The sequence below is a fragment of the Ursus arctos genome, unplaced genomic scaffold, assembly GCF_023065955.2.
Source record: "Ursus arctos isolate Adak ecotype North America unplaced genomic scaffold, UrsArc2.0 scaffold_34, whole genome shotgun sequence".
In the NCBI taxonomy this organism is placed as follows: domain Eukaryota; kingdom Metazoa; phylum Chordata; class Mammalia; order Carnivora; family Ursidae; genus Ursus; species Ursus arctos.
This window is the reverse complement of record NW_026623030.1, coordinates 4,864,348-4,880,182: the sequence shown is the minus strand read 5'-3', so window position 1 is coordinate 4,880,182 and position 15,835 is coordinate 4,864,348. Positions and strand designations below refer to the sequence as shown.

General features: G+C 57.4%; 2 protein-coding genes and 1 non-coding gene across 5 annotated transcripts; 1 reads left to right on the top strand and 2 right to left on the bottom strand.

The window, feature by feature from the left end:
- Window positions 1-2,855: 2,855 nt before the first annotated feature.
- RANBP1 (RAN binding protein 1) lies at window positions 2,856-10,364 on the bottom strand. 2 transcript variants are annotated; one of them, XM_026486272.4, is made up of 6 exons: window positions 10,221-10,364; window positions 8,733-8,869; window positions 6,734-6,891; window positions 4,519-4,647; window positions 3,819-3,884; window positions 2,856-3,282 (listed from the first exon to the last, which is right to left on the bottom strand). In XM_026486272.4, the coding sequence occupies exons 1-6, from the start codon at window positions 10,233-10,235 to the stop codon at window positions 3,158-3,160; spliced, it is 630 nt and encodes a 209-aa protein (XP_026342057.1). In that variant the 5' UTR covers window positions 10,236-10,364; the 3' UTR covers window positions 2,856-3,157. The 2 variants fall into 2 exon arrangements, with proteins under 2 accessions (XP_026342057.1, XP_026342058.1); XM_026486273.4 differs by having other exon boundaries at window positions 2,856-3,279.
- On the bottom strand, window positions 3,660-3,786 carry LOC113245981 (small nucleolar RNA SNORA77). Its single transcript, XR_003312850.1, has one exon. It is a non-coding gene; the product is annotated as a small nucleolar RNA SNORA77 (small nucleolar RNA).
- Window positions 10,365-10,605: 241 nt separating the features above from the next.
- Window positions 10,606-15,533, top strand: TRMT2A (tRNA methyltransferase 2 homolog A). Of its 2 annotated transcripts, XM_026486270.4 has the most exons (12): window positions 10,608-10,972; window positions 11,235-11,797; window positions 12,059-12,167; window positions 12,426-12,607; window positions 12,794-12,908; window positions 13,001-13,116; window positions 13,194-13,305; window positions 13,904-14,026; window positions 14,222-14,297; window positions 14,610-14,726; window positions 14,841-14,937; window positions 15,038-15,533. In XM_026486270.4, exons 1-12 carry the CDS (start codon window positions 10,949-10,951, stop codon window positions 15,267-15,269), a joined length of 1,866 nt encoding a protein of 621 aa, XP_026342055.1. In that variant the 5' UTR covers window positions 10,608-10,948; the 3' UTR covers window positions 15,270-15,533. The 2 variants fall into 2 exon arrangements, with proteins under 2 accessions (XP_026342056.1, XP_026342055.1); XM_026486271.4 differs by lacking the exons at window positions 12,794-12,908; window positions 13,001-13,116 and having other exon boundaries at window positions 10,606-10,972.
- The last annotated feature ends 302 nt before the right edge of the window (window positions 15,534-15,835 follow it).

The following is a 15,835-nucleotide window of genomic DNA, read 5'->3' as shown; positions in this document are numbered from 1 at the left end:
CCTAGGGCTCCTTGTCCTGGAAGCCCCTCCCTGCCTGTACGTGGGCCTGGTGGAGGCCCCAGCCCCAGCTTGGCAGGCTGCTGGTTGTGAGCCATTAAAAAGACCCTGGGCTGGGGGCCGGAACTGGGGCATTCGTACAGCTGCTTGACAGTAGAAACGGTCATGGGCTTTTTCCCATCACACCCCAGTTGTAGCCTCTGCTCTGTGGGGAGCCCACTTCTGGGGGCCTCAGCATAGGGTTGGGGGAGCACCCTCGCACTGAGTGGCAGGCTCAGGGCACAAAAGTGAGTGAAGAGCAGACACCTCCTTACCTCTGCCCACGGTGCCTCAGCCCTCTGATAGCCTCGGCGCCTGGAGATGTAAGGTCCAGGGGCCTCACAAAGACTCCAGCCAAAGCACACCTCACCCAATGGCTGCCATTGTTCCTGCCCTTCTGCAACCCAGCACTGGGACCCCAGGCCCCTGGAAGCCTCTGGATGCAGGCCTACCCATGCGGAGGGTCTCCTCCCCACAGGCTCCCAAATGGTGGCTCAGGCCCAAGTCTGACTCCAGGTCTGTGTAGGGGCATCAGGACAGCTGAGAGCGGTGGAGTGCCAAGTGCTGGTCATGAAAGAAAGGGTGCTTTGGGGTGCCTGGGTGGCTCAGTCGTTAAGCGTCTGCCTTTGGCTCAGGGCGTGATCCCGGCGTTCTGGGATTGAGCCCCACATCAGGCTCCTCTGCTGGGAGCCTGCTTCTTCCTCTCCCACTCCCCCTGTGTTCCCTCTCTCGCTGGCTCTAATAAATAAAATCTTTAAGAAAAAAAAAAGGGTGCTTTGTGCCTCCTGCAGACTTCCTGGGCAGAGGGGAGTCCTGGGTGGGGGGAGGTGAGAAGAGCAGGGGGAGACCCAGTGAGCCCGCCGGCCCAGGAGTCCTCCCCCTAAGGAGTTAAGATCCCCGGGAAAAGGAAAGCAGAGCAGAAAGCTTGCCTAACCTGCAGCCCAATGGACTGACCTGGAATGGAAGGGTACATCATCTCACCTCTCATTTCATCCCTAATACCATCAGCACCTCAAGTATGGCTTACCATTGCCTCTGTGCCACAGGGAGGAACCCACCTGAAAACACGCTGGCTGAGGCGCATGGGAGAGGCCCCACTGGCATCCCTGCTCATCGCAGTGGGACCGAACGTCAGGACTGCATGTCTCCCTTTCTGCAGCATTCTGCAGTGTCAGCAAGCCACCTGTAGTGTAGCCTGGTCACAGCACAGCTCTGTTCCCCAGCCATCTTGAGGGGCCTACCCTGCCGTCAGGGTTTTCCCCCCTTGGGGACACATCTCAACACCCAAGAGAAAAGAAGTCAGCCTGGGGTTTCATATCAAGTGGGATTTATCTTGTATTGGAGCCCAAAGCAAAAACAATGTTCAACAACCATTCTCTGCTAAGTAAAAGGGGTGTCTGACCGCCCTTCCCTGAGGGATCAAGCCTGGGCCAGCCTTTCATACATCAATGCATCCAAAAAAGGCCCATGGGAAAGCAACACCCGTCCTTTATGTCAAAATTCCAATTCATCAAGATAGGCAAGGTGCACAAGCTTCAATGTCCCTCCTTGGTGGGAAGGGCCTCTGTGCCAGGACTTCAAGAGCACCCAGACCTGTGTCTGTAGAGGCCTAAGGCTGCCAGGACACAATGTTGGCCAGTGAAGTCTGCAGTTTGGCTTAAAAAAAATTTTTTTTTAAAAAGGGTGACTGGGTGGCTCAGTTGTTGGGCGTCTGCCTTCAGCTCGGGTCGTAACCCTAGAGTCCTGGAATCCAGCCCCTTGTCGGGCTTCCTGCTCAGCAGGGAGCCTTGCTTCTCCCTCTCCCACTCCCCCTGCTTGTGTTCCCTCTCTCGCTGTCAAGTCCATGAATAAAATCTTTAAAAAAAAAAAAAAAGAGCAGCGTCTTTTGGAGGTGCTTCCCCCAGAGGGAACAAGGACCTGAGGTTTGGAACCAGACACAGGTCACAGAACACTGAGATGTCAGGAAGAGCAGGGCCCGGCTGGTAGACTCTGGCCACACTGTAAAGCACCTCCAGCAGGTATTATGACCAACAGCAGAGTGACAGTAATCCACTCCAGGGCCAGGTCCAAACTTGCTCCCCCCACCACTGGAGGGCAGTATGGCCACACTCCCCAGCCCCACTGGCCTCCCAGGACACACCTTATGTGTGACCATGTGCTTTGAAAAGCCTGCTGGTGCACCAAAAACCCTTCTACCCCACTTAGAACAACATTCAGACACAATTTATTTTACAAGAAGAAGCCCCAAATGGCACTAACCCATTTGTATTCTTGAAAATGTCCCTTTATTTAAAGCTAATGCAGATGTCCACAGTTCTGCCCAGATGGAGATGCCACGAGTGAGCAGGTAGGAGATGGCAGCAGGGTATCCAATGAGGGCTGTGGGGCCAAGCCCCACCTCACACATTGCACCAGACTGAACAAGTGAGCTATGAGACCAGCCTATCCCTCCACCAGGAATGAGGGCCAACCAAACACAGCCTTGGCCAAAGCCTGGAAACCTACTTGGCCTTCCTGTGTGAAAAGCTAAGGTACTCTGGTGGCCTTCATTTCCCTCCCGCAGAGAAAAAAAAAAACAACAGCAAGACACAACAAAAGCCTACCGACTCCTTGCCAGAAGGCAGCAGCACATGGCCGCAGCCAGCACACCTGCCCCACTGCAGACACAGCACGGCCCCAGGGGCCAAGAGCAGCCCCCAGCCCAAGGCGGAGCCAGTGGCAGCAAGTGGGCCCCGCAGCACTGCCCCAACACCCCGGAGCCAGGGCACCCACAGGGCTCCCAGGACGGGGCCGGCGCATACACGGTCCTGCCCTCCGTGCAGGTTTCGAATGTGTCGTTTATTCACTATTTTTGATGACTATAAATAAGTGTTTCCACTATGGAAAAGAAAGTGAGCACAGTACATTTTCATGACTGGGGAATGGATTTTCTGAAGTCTTCTTCAATAGGGCAAAAACTTAGAAAAAAAACAACCTGAATGTTGGAATTCAGTTCTTTATATAAAGTCCCTTGTAAAAACAAAACAGAATAAAAACAAACTGAAAAGAAGGGGCAGGGCAAAATTTAAAAAAAGAAAAAGGAGGAAAAGAACGGAAGGAAGAGAAAACAAGGGGAGGCGGCTTATTGCTCCTCCTCGGCTCCAGCCTTGCTCTCGGCATCTTCCGACTCCTTGCTCTCCGCCTTCACGGAGAGAGCTTCTAGCTTCTCGGTCACCTTCTCGGCGTCGTCGTTTTTGCCCGACCCTGCTAAGATATAGGAGGACGCAGTAAGGAAACCGAGAAGCACCACTCTCCACAGCCCACCCGCCTCCCATGGCCCTGGGCGAAGACCACAAGACAGGCCACTTCACCATGTGCCAGCCACGCCAGCCTCCAGGGGCACACAAATGAGTAAGAGCTCATGCCTGGGACGGGAGTCTGGGAGCTCAGATATGTAGGGTCACTTGCTATGGCACCCATCATCGAGCCCCAAACAAGCAGGTGACGACGAGGACCTCTTGAGGCCCCTTCGGCCATGGGCTCTACCCAGATGTCGTTACTGGACCGCCAGGCTGGGTGCTGTGAGGCCAGGCCACAGAGCACATGCTGGGGGCCTTGGTGGCCAGCTCACTCCCCAAGAAGCACCCTGTGTCCCCAGATGTCTGTATCACCCTTTGACAGGTCGAGGTGGTCACAGCACCCCGGGATGTTTCTGTGGCAGACGGAAAAAGCACCCGCCTGGGGCTGCAGCCGGATGCAGAGTGAGTCTGCGAGGAAGTCCCCTACCCATGACACCATGTCACCTTTCTTTTCTCTCTCCTCGATCTCTTTCCTGCATTCTTCAAACTTTGTTTTGAATTTCTGTGCATCTGTGGGAAGAAGAGAAGAGACTTCCTAAGGTCCCTGAGCAGTGAAGGGGACACGTCCTGGAGGGTGTGAAGAGTCAAGATTCACAACCAGCTCATCCCATGGCCAATTCGGACTTAAGGACACAGCTCTGGGCTCACTCTTACCCAGACTGAGCAGTAACTGTTTCTTAAGTCCCTCCTGAGACTGGTGGCTATGCTGGGCTGTGTCCTTCCATCTGACTCTGTGACAATCTGGGCAGAGTAGTACACGGTACTGGCGGCCGTGCACAAGCAAGGGCAGGGGCCTCCCTGCCTGGCACTCTGCTCTCCACTCACGTCCGAGGCCCAGTGGGCACTTCTGACAATCAGGGCTGGAAAGGGACATGCCTGCCCTGGACAGACTGGATGCCCAGCCCCCTTTGAGGTTAAAAGGGAAAAGACCCTGCTCGTGGCCTCAGAGCCCAGATGAGGCCTCGACAGCACACGGCTGAACCACAGGGCTTGCATCCCTCCCCCGAGGGAGCGGCAGACAGTAGGGTGGGACCAGTCCCTACCACACACTTCCCAGGCACTACCAATTCCCCCTCCAAAGCTACAATGTCAAACGGGAGGCTGCAGTCAGGCAGTCCCCGGGGCCCAGCACCCTTCTGCTTACTTTCAGCATTTAGGAAGCGGATGGCCAACAGCTCTGGCTTGGGGCACTCATCGGCGAAGTCAGCGTGGGTGTTCCAGACCCAGGCACGGTCGCTGCCTGCATTCGGCTTCAGTTCCATCATCGGTGTGACTGGGGAAGAGGAGCCATGTGAGAGTCCCGTCAACTGCACCAAGGCCTCCCTGCCACAAAATGCCCTGGTTGCCAACGCAAGGTCCCACTTTGGGGTCAACCAGCCAGGCCTAAACAAAGTCCCGTGGGATACACATCTTAAACATGTTTGTTTGCAAACGCCTCGTGTACACTTAAAAACAAGACTGTCCTAAATCTGGAAACAGGGTGGCCTGCTCCCCGACCGAGAACAGCTCAGCAAGTGTCCAATTCCACTGGATCAAGGGCTCCAGCACCAACAGAGCCGCTCACATCTAGACCTTCCTGTGGAGCCCCCATAACGTGGCTGTGCCCCCGCTCAGTCACACCATCAGAGACCTGGCCCATTGGGAGGTGGGGGACAGAAACCGTAAGCAGGGTGAACACCCCCCTCCCCCGGGGAAGGCATGGAGTCAGACCAGGGCAACCACTCTGACACTGTCCAGGGACCCTGGGGGACGAGCCAATAGAAGCGCACACTGTGGGCCTTGTGACTTACATCATGGAAGACAAAGCCATGACCTGGAATAGGCACAGCCACCCCGGTGTCCTCAGGCTTTGCGCAGCCCCGAGGTGGAAAAGTGAGACAGCCTGCACAAAGAACACGAGCACCCCCAATGCCGCACCCACCGCTGTGCCCCTGCACCCCTGGCAGAGGTCTCCAGAGATGTGGGCCGGCCCATGCCCAGCCCCAAGCACACATGACCATCTGAACCGGGAACAGTCACCCCATCTCCATGTAGACACCTCGCAAACCCCCAGAGGTGCCATGGCCTCTCCTGCCACCACCCACCTGGCACATCCAGGGTCTATGATATGCACCAGGCCCAGAACCCACCTACCACCTGGAAACAACCCAGTGACCTGACAAGGCTCTGGAAGAAGCATAGGGTGTCAGGCAGACCCCTGGGGAGTGATTCAAATTGGAGTGGAGGCCAAGGGCCATAGCAGATAGGTGGTGGTGGGGTTCACAAGGGTACCCAAGCGGCCTTTAAGGAAGGGCACGAAAGGGGCGGCTGGGTGGCTGAGTTGGTTAAGCGTCTGCCTTCAGCTCAGGTCATGCTCTCGGGTCCTGGGATCAAGCCCCAGGTCAGGATCTCTGCTCAGCAGGGAGTCTGCTTCTCCCTCTCTCCCCACTCATGCTTGCTCTTTCTCGCTCAAATACATAGATAAAATCTTAAGAAAAAAAGGAAGGGCATGAACGCCCTTCTGCACCAACCCTCAGGGTCTCTGCAAACCGCCCCATCCTTCCACATCACCCTCCAGGGCTGTTCTGCTCAGCTTCCTGCCTGGTCACCCTGTGTGCCCAGATGAGGGGTCCTGCCCTGCCAGACATGCACTCTACCCAGTAACATAGACCCGGCACTGGATCAGGAATGCAGCCCAAAACATGTCTGCTTCCGCATACACACGCACTGCAGGACAACCCAGAAGCCAAGAGACTGTTATGGTGGGGGACTTACTGTCGCCCCTTTATAGGCCAGGCCTGGTGTGGCTTTTCCCAGACCCCAGCCCCACCCCCACCATGTTGAGCCCAGGGCTGATGCATCACACCTGTCCAAAGGCCTCAGCCTGTCACCACCCACTACCTGTTTGGTCTCACAGGCACCTAAGAATAAGGTAGCCACCTTCTCCCCCTACCCCTCTTCCCTTCTGTGTCCTCCTTAGGGGACACTCTGCAGGCACAAAACAAACCGAAGAGTGGGAAGGCTTCCTACTGGGCACATCAAATACATGCGGGAGCACATGTCCTCATGACACTGCCCAATCCTCGGGCAGGCACCTCATGGTCCCGAGCCCACACTGGGGCTCTGTGTCCACCCTGTCATGTCCTATCTGCCTGGACTCCACACCCGGTATGCTGGAAGTTTCTCTGAAAGTCTGCTGAGTTCGGAGCATGTGGAACAGCTCATTTCCTACTTTAAGTTCAGAACACACCATGAATACGCGCCCCGCGTCCCAGTGTAACCCCAAGCTCCCAGTACAGCACTGAAGGCAACGTGCCCGAAGACCTAAGGCATCCTCGTGTGGGACTTGACGTGAAAACACACACGCAGAGGCCACCTACTGTAGTGGTTGGCGCATATCTTCAGGGTCTTGTCCCTCCTCATGAGGAGGCGGATGGTCCCTTTCTCCTTATGCTTCAGAAGCTTGACGTCACCAGTGCCTCGTTCCTTCCACTCTGGGAGATCGTTCTCTGAAGCGAATCGGAATAGCTTTGCCCGCCTTCAAGAAAAGCCATTGAAAGAGAGCTTAGATGGGCACAGAGAGGGGAATAAGCAGTTAAAAGCTGGCTTGGAAAGAACTCTTGTGGTCTGTGCGTTGAAAAAATGGCCGTATCCAGCGTCTCCACAGACGACGTCCTTTCCTTTGCCCTTCTAGGACTGTTAGTCAAAATTTTACCAAAAGAGCAAGACAACAACAGACGTCAAATTTTTACTTAGAATAATGAAATAAAAAAGAAAAGAGATTTCCAACAGAAAGACCCAACTTCTCAGCAAAGATACCCCCCCTGAGTACGCTGGGCTTGCCTGTGATCACAGTGCAGGGGAGCCCCTGGTGTCCCAAAGGGCCACAGGGGTAGCATGGAAGCAGGTGGACGTCGAGGACTCCTGCCCTCCACAGGGCCAGCCCTTCCCTCTGCTGTGAGATGCCCCCTGTGCTTCCCTGGCCCCCAAACCCACAGAAGGGGCTGCAGACCTCTGTTCAGGCCGCCAGTCTCTGGCCCAACACCTTGCCTTCCTGCCCAGAGCAGCACCTCACTGGGCCCAGCCAGGCACCAAAGCCCAAATGGTGAGCCCAGCAGTCCTGACTTTAGGCTGATATCCTCCATTTCCTTCCCCGCCAGACCCAAGCCCTGTTGATCCATTTCCTGCACAACATTCTGCTCTCTCCCCCAAGCTCAATTCTGTTAAGGGAGACAGTGCCCTCACAAGGATGCCACCAGAGCTTTCACCTGGAGCCCAAGGGCCCAGACGTAAAGGCCTGACACTGGCCTCACTACCCTCAGGAAGGGCCTGTGTCCAGGACTGCCAGTTCGCAGCCCTGTGTGTGTGTGTGTGTGTGTGTGTGTGTGTATAAGTAACAGCACCAGCACCAGCAGCAGTCCTCACTCCTGGGACGAACGAGTCCCTGGCTATTGTACCATTTCTGGGCAAAGTGATGTGGAGAACCAGTGTCTTCAGGTACACACCCACCACTCTCTGAGACCAAAGGGATGTATGTGACTCTCCCTCCCCAGTCTGCCTAACTTGGAGGGAGGGGTCACTGTTCCTGCCCCCCCCACTCACAGGAAAGCACTCAAACCTTCATCTGGCTTCTTGGGTGGAATCTGCTTTGGCGGGGGGTGGTGTGTGACGGGACTCCACAAGCTTGGACAGGAAAAACACTCCAGCCTATTTCCATTAACTTGTAACAGAGTCTAGTGTTTCCTGTGATTCTGAGTATAGGCTACAGGTCAGTCTCGGCAGGGCTGATTTTGTCACAAACATCTCAACACACGGCTGGTGCCAGAGACTTAAAAATGTCCCTTGCCATTATAGCTTCCCACTGAAGATGCCAGAAAACCCGCATAGAATAATTTTTAGAAAGTAATCTTGGTAAGCCTAACACCATTCACTTTCACATATAATTCCAGGTGTTATTTTGTGCGTTAAGAACACCGAATTAGTAGTTCACAAACTTCAAGATGCCAGAGTCCATAGCGCAAAAGAAAAAAAAAAATGGTAGAGACACCCTGTTCAACCAGAGGAAGGGTGCATGGGAGTCTTAGAGGTAGCTAAGGGGGCTGTAAAGATGCACCTTTGTGGATAGAGTGGCAGGAAAAGTACACCGCTCCCCACAGCACTGGCCACCAGAAGCAGGGGCACCCAGTGAAGAGTTATCCAATGAATGGATTCTAACAGCAGCCTTGATTTCCACATAGGATTAGTCATCACACAACTCCAAGCCCTTTCTTCAGCTTCAGTCCAACTAAAAGCCAGGCTGAGACCCTGACACCCATAAAAACCATAATTTCAATCTTACACTAAAGATTCCTATATCTGGAGCAACATGAGCTTACTTACATTTTAAAAAGCTCTTCTTCATCTTCTTCCAGCGTTTTAATTTCTTGCTCGGGAAGAGAAACTATAGGCTCAAACTGGGGGTCGTGGTTGGACTCATCTGCATTCTCAGTGGAGGTGTCATGGTCCTCATGGGTGTCCTGTGGATTGAGGTGCAGAGAGGTGACTCTGCTGGCCCCAGAGCCTGGCCCCCACCCAGAGCTCCGCAGTGCCCACAGTGGGCAATCCCTCCAAGTGAACAGCCTCATCCCAAAGCAAGAGATTAAGCCCACAGTCTTTCACACAAAGAAAGGTTTGCACCCACACTGAGTGCAGTAAGATGCTGAACTTCAGCACCCTCCCCAGATGCATCAATCACATGTGTGGACAGTCAGACTGGGGCCCCTAAAGTTGGGCCCCCTACTGGCCAAAGAGACACTGCCTCATCACTTTGCACCTCAGTTTCCTCACCTGTAAAATGTGGATAATGACGTGCTAAGTGAAGATTAAAAGACACAATGACAGAAGAGAGCCTTAAGGAGAGTGCCACCCTTTCGTCAAAAAGCAACCCTTTGAATTTTTACTGGTTGAAAAAAAATCTGTGCTCTTGTTAGTAGAAGGCAAAAAAGTTGCTACCCAACTGCTAGTATTTACATGGAATTCACAGTTCTGTCAGCAATTTTATCTTACATCAGAAAGTTGATGCGTCGACAGAAATCGTACAAATAAGAGCCATAAAATTCTGATCCAGTTTAGAAAACTACAGGGCACAGAGGATCATATTTTAGGTTAAAGTCTTAGAAAACACGTGGTTTGGTGATGTGTAGTCCAGTAAAACCTGGGAGACTTTACTACCAGACTCGAGCCAAAAAAGAACATATAGAAGGAGGCTTCGTTGCTTTCCTTGGTTGAACAGCATTGCGGCTCCGCCGAGGCCAGCTCAACCCGAGCAGATGCCCGCAATCAACAAAGCCGCCCCGACCCTGGGTCGGTGCTGCACGACCCCACCACCCGGCTGGAACGCGAGCTTCCGCTACAGAGGCCTGTGGCGGTTCAAGACGTGAGAACAGAATGAATGAAGTCCTGCGTAGGCGACGGCAGGAAGGGACGCACGGTTTTGGTGGGAAGCCTGCTAGTGGGCCGAGCCGGAGGAAACCGGCCACCCGCCCCGCGTCTCAGGCGAGCAGCGAAGTGAACTAGAGACCAAGAAGCCCGGGCTGCGGGCCGCCCCATGCCCCGATGGAGCTCCCGGCCCCACCTGGGACCGCCCCAAGGTCACGCGGGCGCCCCGCAGACCCCGAGCCCGCTCGCCCCCAAGCATCGCGAGCCCTAGCCCCGAAGGCCCCAGGCCGAGCTACCCTAAGCTCCGACCACGCGCCCCTGAGGCCCCGCAGGCACCGAGCCCGCAAGCCAGCGGGGGTTGGCGGCCGCGGCGCGGGCCGCCCACGTGGCCGCCGATAGCCGCCTCGGCCTCCCGGCCCCCACCCAGTCCCCGCCCGGGCTCAGCCGCACCTTGGCGGCCGCCATGGGGGCGCGGCGGCGGCGGCGGCTCGGCTGGCTCGGTCGTCGCTGGCTCCGCGGCCTCTCGGCGGCTGGTCGTAGCTCCTTCCCTCCGCGTCTGGCGCCGGCGCCTCCCGCCCTCCCGCTCTTCCCTCCGCCCCGCGACCCGAACCCCGACCCCTGACCCCGGCGGCGGGAAACGCGACGCGATTCAAAACCAGTGCAGCTTTATTGGCTCACACGGCGGACACTCTCATTGTCCAGCCCGCCCCGCGCTTCCCGCCAAAACGCCCGCGGCGCATGCCCGGCCCGCCCGGCCGACAAGGGAGCGTGCACTCCCGGCGGCCCTCGCGCGCACTTCCGCCCCGCGGCGGCGCGCGCCCCTCGAGCTCGCGAAGGGGCTTGGGGGTCGGGGCTGGCGCGTGGCGATGACGTCACCGGAAGCCAGGATGATAGAGACGCGCGGCCTTGATTGCACGCGCTGGCTGAGGGGAGAGCGGCGAGCTAGGCGAGCGGCCGGCGCGGGCCCCTGGCGGGCGGGCGGCGTACCCCATGCCCGAGACCCGAACCTGAGCACCGAGGGTTCGAGTCCCGCCCCACCCCGGGGCGGAGCCGACGAGCGGCCTCGCGGCGTTGCACCCGCCCTCTGAGCGCCCGCCTCCCGTGTGCCAGGCCCAGGACCGGGCGGCGGAGGCGGCCCTCGTGGGGGGCCCCAGTCCGGGCAGCGGACGGACCGAACGATGAGTGACAAGCTCGACAACGAAGTAGAGTGAAGGGAGATCTTGATGGGAGACGGAGGAGGAAATGGAGGAAGAGGGGGCGGGGGAGATGGAGATGGAGGCGGGGTAGGAAACCACTGGGAGAAAACGTGGGATTAGGGGATAAATTGGGAGAGGGGGAAAGGGAACGGGGTTGAGGCTGGGCGTAGGGTGCACTAATGGAGGTCGTGGTGTGGGGCAAGGCGGCCTGGGGCGTTCAGGTTCTAGGGTCCAGCCCTCAGCCCAGCCCTTGTCTGTTTCCACACAGGGCCCTGTGCCCATGGAGGGCTGCTGCCAGGACAGCAGCAGTGCCCAGGGCAGCTCTGCAGCCCTAGCCCCCCACGAGGAAGACAAGGAGGAGGAAGGGGGGGCTGGGGCGGCCTCAGAGTCCGTGCCTCAGCCTGGGCTCTACAGCTACATCAGGGAGGACCTGTTTACCTCGGAGATCTTCAAGTTGGAGCTGCAGAACGTACCCCGCCATGCCAGCTTCAGTGATGTACGACGCTTTCTGGGCCGCTTTGGCCTGCAGCCTCATAAGACCAAACTCTTCGGGCAACCTCCCTGCGCCTTTGTGACATTCCGCAGTGCCGCTGAGCGGGACAAGGCCCTGCGTGTGCTGCACGGTGCCCTCTGGAAGGGCCGCCCACTCAGCGTGCGCCTGGCCAGGCCCAAGGCTGATCCTATGGCCAGGAAGAGGCGGCGGGAGGATGAGGGTGAGCCGACGACCACATGCATCGCAGATGTAGTGACCCCTCTTTGGACCGTGCCCTATGCTGAGCAGCTTGAGCGGAAGCGGCTGGAGTGTGAGCAGGTGCTACAGAAGCTCGCCAAGTGAGTGTGGGTGCAGATCACCCCCTTGGCCCCAGAGCTCTGCTCGGCTCTATGCTTGTTCAGCCCATCTTGTGCCCTGTACGGACATCCTCCGGGTCTGCGTGGTCTCTTGGGTAGCTAGCGAGTAAAACCAATGTATAATCAGTGGAGATAGTGAGGTCCTGAGGGAGGCGCCCAGACACCTGGGCATTTGGAGAATGGCTGGGGATGGTTGCGGGGGAAGCGGACTGAGTCCAACCTTGGCCCCACCTTATCCTGCAGGGAAATTGGGAGCACCAACCGCGCCCTGCTACCCTGGCTACTCTCACAGAGGCACAAGCACAACAAGGCCTGCTGCCCACTGGAGGGGGTTAGGCCATCACCCCAGCAGGTCAGGCCCGGCTTCTGTGGCCAGAAATTCATCTCATGTTCTTAAAGGAACTCTTCCTGCTTATCTCTACCATCCCTTTTGCTCCTTTGCATTTACTCCTGGTACTCATCATGCGACTGTTACTTGTTCTCAGCCCCATCTCCTGTGGGGGAACTGGAGCCTCTCGCTTACCACCATCTCTCACTTGATTTGTTCTGTCTACTCATGAGTGTTGGACAGCCAGGGTAAGGTCGGGCATGTCTCTCTGCCTCCCTGCAGACCGAGTATCGTAATAAGTGTGAGTTTCTGGTCGGCATCGGGGTGGACGGGGAAGACAACACAGTTGGCTGTCGGCTTGGCAAGTACAAGGGCGGGACATGTGCTGTGGCAGCCCCCTTTGACACCGTGCACATCCCTGGGGCCACCAAGCAGGTGGCGAAGGCCTTCCAGGAGTTCATCCGGTGAGGGCTAATGGCTGGGCTGGGGGCCCTGAGAAGTTCTGAGGTGGTCTGGGAGCAGAGGGTCTGCCTGGGGGGATTCTGGAATTGTGATCTGGTGGGTGTGGCTGGAAGAGAGAGCAGGGATGCTGCTCTAACATCCTGGTTGGCAGATGTTGGGGGACTCAGGGCCACTCATGGCTCCTACAGGTCCACTCCATACTCAGCGTACAACCCAGAGACGTACTCGGGCCACTGGAAGCAGCTGACTGTGCGCACCAGCCGCCGTGGCCAAGCCATGGCCATTGTCTACTTCCACCCCCAGGTCTCAGGCAGGGTGGCCCTCCTGGGGGAGGGTGTCTGGGCCACAGTGAGCTGGGACGCAACCTTACAAGGCCTTTTCTACTGCTTACCCAGAAACTGGGCCCTGAGGAGCTGGCTGGGCTGAAGGCCTCCTTGGCGCAGCACTTCATGGCAGGGCCAGGCAAGGCCACTGGGGTGACCTGCCTCTACTTTGTAGAGGAGGGACAGCGGTGAGGAACCTGGGTAGGGGTGGGGCGGGTCCCTGCAAGGGCTGGTGACACTGATGGACTTACCCTACCACCCACAGAAAGACTCCCAGCCAGGAGGGCCTGCCCCTGGAGCACGTGGCTGGAGACCGGTGCATCCACGAGGACCTACTGGGGTTGACTTTCCGGATCTCTCCTCACGCCTTCTTCCAGGTAGCCCCAAATTTCTGGGGATCACGAGGACACATGGAGGGAAGCCTGACATGATGTCAGGATGTGATGGGGACAGTGGGCTAGGGCAGTGATAAAGGATTAGCTGGGAGAACGTCCAGGCGGGAGAGCCACAAGCCTTACTTGTAAGGTAGGAAAAAGATCATTTGCTGTTAGATTCACTGACAGCCCTTCGGAGGGCCATTTGTGGGGTAGGAATAAGACTTGGGGTGATGCCAGGGCTCTGGTGTGAGCTCTGGCACTCAAAGAGAGGTGAGAGGTGGGGTATCAGCATCAAGTTGCTGTTTAGATACAGGAGACTGGGCGAGGTTGTCAGGTATGATGGGATTGAGGGTCAGTCTGAGGACTGGGCCTCTAGCACTCAGATGGCTAGATGGGGGGAGGGGTGGGATCTGGAGACCTGGGGAGAGGGTGAGTGACCCAGGGATGAGATCACAGAGGCACTGTGGAGGCCCCCAGGCAGGAAGAGTGCCCAAGGAATCCAAGTGCTTGGGGGTTGCGGGGGATTATGCAGGAGGGGAGGCCAACGTGGGTGGTAAGGCTCCGCTGACCTTCTGGAAGCTGCTGGCTCGCCCTCCAGGTAAACACTCTGGCGGCGGAGGTGCTCTACACAGTTATTCAGGACTGGGCCCAGCTGGATGCAGGAAGCACAGTGCTGGATGTGTGCTGCGGCACTGGTACCATTGGCCTGGCACTGGCCCCGGTGAGTCCTCCTGCCCCGCCTGAGAATGCCCTCTCCCCACCCCACCCGTGTTGTCACTTGCCTCGTGACCCCCAATGACCCCCCCAGCCTATTTCAGATCCTTTTTCACTCCCCACGTGCCTCCTGTTGTTCCCCTCCCTAAGAGGTCTGTGGGATGGGGTGGGGCGCCATGAGTCTGTCCTTTCCTGGCTTCAGAGAGTGAAGAGAGTCGTGGGGATTGAGCTGTGCCAAGAGGCTGTGGAAGATGCCCGGGTGAACGCCCGAGACAATGGTGAGAGCCAGCGTTGCACACAGTGGGCAGGCAGCAGATACTCCTGCTGCGTACCTCAGCACGGCACCTGGGACGCACCAGATGGTTCTTAGGGCCCGTGGTGGAGTGAGGGGCAGAGGGTGCTTAAGGGGCTCCTACGGTATGGACTTAACTGTGTGCCCAGGATGCCAGAGCTGGGTAAGGGTGAGGAGGTTTCTTAGCCAGCGGGCTTTCCTGAGACACCTCTGGCCAGGGACTTCAATACACCAGGCAGGCCCTGTGGGGAGAGGGTGTCCTGGGTCCCCTGTGACAGGGCTGTTGTTCCATGTCCAGAGTTGACCAATGTGGAGTTCCACTGTGGGAGAGCTGAGGACCTGGTGCCCACTTTGGTGAGCAGACTGGCCTCTCAGCAGCTTGTTGCCATCCTGGACCCGCCCCGTGCTGGCCTACGTAAGTGGCCTCCATCTGGGAGTGTCGTGGGGAAGACTGGGGCGGGGATGTCTGGGTGGCACACCAGGCTGCGCAGCCTCAGGCCTGATGCCCATCCCCTTCGGACCTCCTCAGATTCCAAAGTGATCCTGGCTGTCCGAAGAGCTGAGAACCTCAGGCGGCTCCTGTATGTCTCTTGCAACCCCCGGGCGGCCATGGGCAACTTTGTGGAGTGAGTGTGAAGTGGGGGGCCTGGGGTGGCCCCGGGACAGGGTGGACTGGGGACCCGGTGGACCCATGTGGCTGACCTTGATAATCCTTTCCCATCACAGCCTCTGCAGGGCCCCATCTAACCGGGTGAAGGGCACCCCCTTCCGGCCTGTCAAGGCAGTGGCTGTGGACCTGTTCCCGCAGACCCCGCATTGTGAGATGCTCCTCTTGTTTGAGAGGGTGGAGCACCCCAATGGCGCAGGGGCCCTGGCACCCCAGGACCCTCCAGCCCAGCCCCCCCTCGGGCCCCCCTCAGACACTGTACAGGAAACTGGGGCTGCTGCCTCTTGCTAGGTCCCTGGAGGACTACAAACTTGCTCTTTCAGAATGGGGCCATCTTTATCACCAGGGCGGCAGCCAAGGGGTTCCCCAAGTCTTTGCCTTGCCTCAGGATGCTTAGGCAGCACCTAGAGGGCACGACACTTGGCTGACCACACTCAAGGTCCATCTGTCGTCCCTGTGGACCCTAGGCTCCTGTAGCCTGTCCTCTACTACTCCTTCCACCTTCAGTTCTTTTTGGGTTGGGATATAGGGCTAGAATAAAGTTGCTAAACTATTGAAGTTATTGTGATGAAAACTCATTAGCACACAGGGTTCCCTCTGCCCCCCCCCACTGCAGGTGCCGGGGGCAAGGTCAACGGGGCACTTTGAGCAGCCCAAGTCTGGGCCTCCACCTCCCACTGGCATACTGCCAGCCCCTCTGCATGGCTGTAAGTCCCAGCAGAGTATGCTGACAGCATCAGGTTTTATGCTTAACCCTAGGGAAACAGAGATGTGATCTCATGGCCCAGGGCCAGGTCTACCTGTGGGGTACAGCACATGGCCAAGGGCCGGCCTATCTCCTGCAGGGAGGCCCAGTG

Coding starts and splice junctions, on each gene's coding strand:
- RANBP1 (XM_026486272.4), bottom strand. Junction 6,892..8,732: donor GAAGAAGAGCTTTTTAAAAT/GTAAGTAAGCTC, acceptor CTTTTCTTGAAG/GCGGGCAAAGCTATTCCGAT. Junction 3,885..4,518: donor CCGCTTCCTAAATGCTGAAA/GTAAGCAGAAGG, acceptor TTCTTCCCACAG/ATGCACAGAAATTCAAAACA.
- TRMT2A (XM_026486270.4), top strand. CDS start 10,949: ATGAGTGACAAGCTCGACAACGAA. Junction 13,117..13,193: donor TTTGTAGAGGAGGGACAGCG/GTGAGGAACCTG, acceptor TACCACCCACAG/AAAGACTCCCAGCCAGGAGG. Junction 13,306..13,903: donor CTCCTCACGCCTTCTTCCAG/GTAGCCCCAAAT, acceptor CTCGCCCTCCAG/GTAAACACTCTGGCGGCGGA.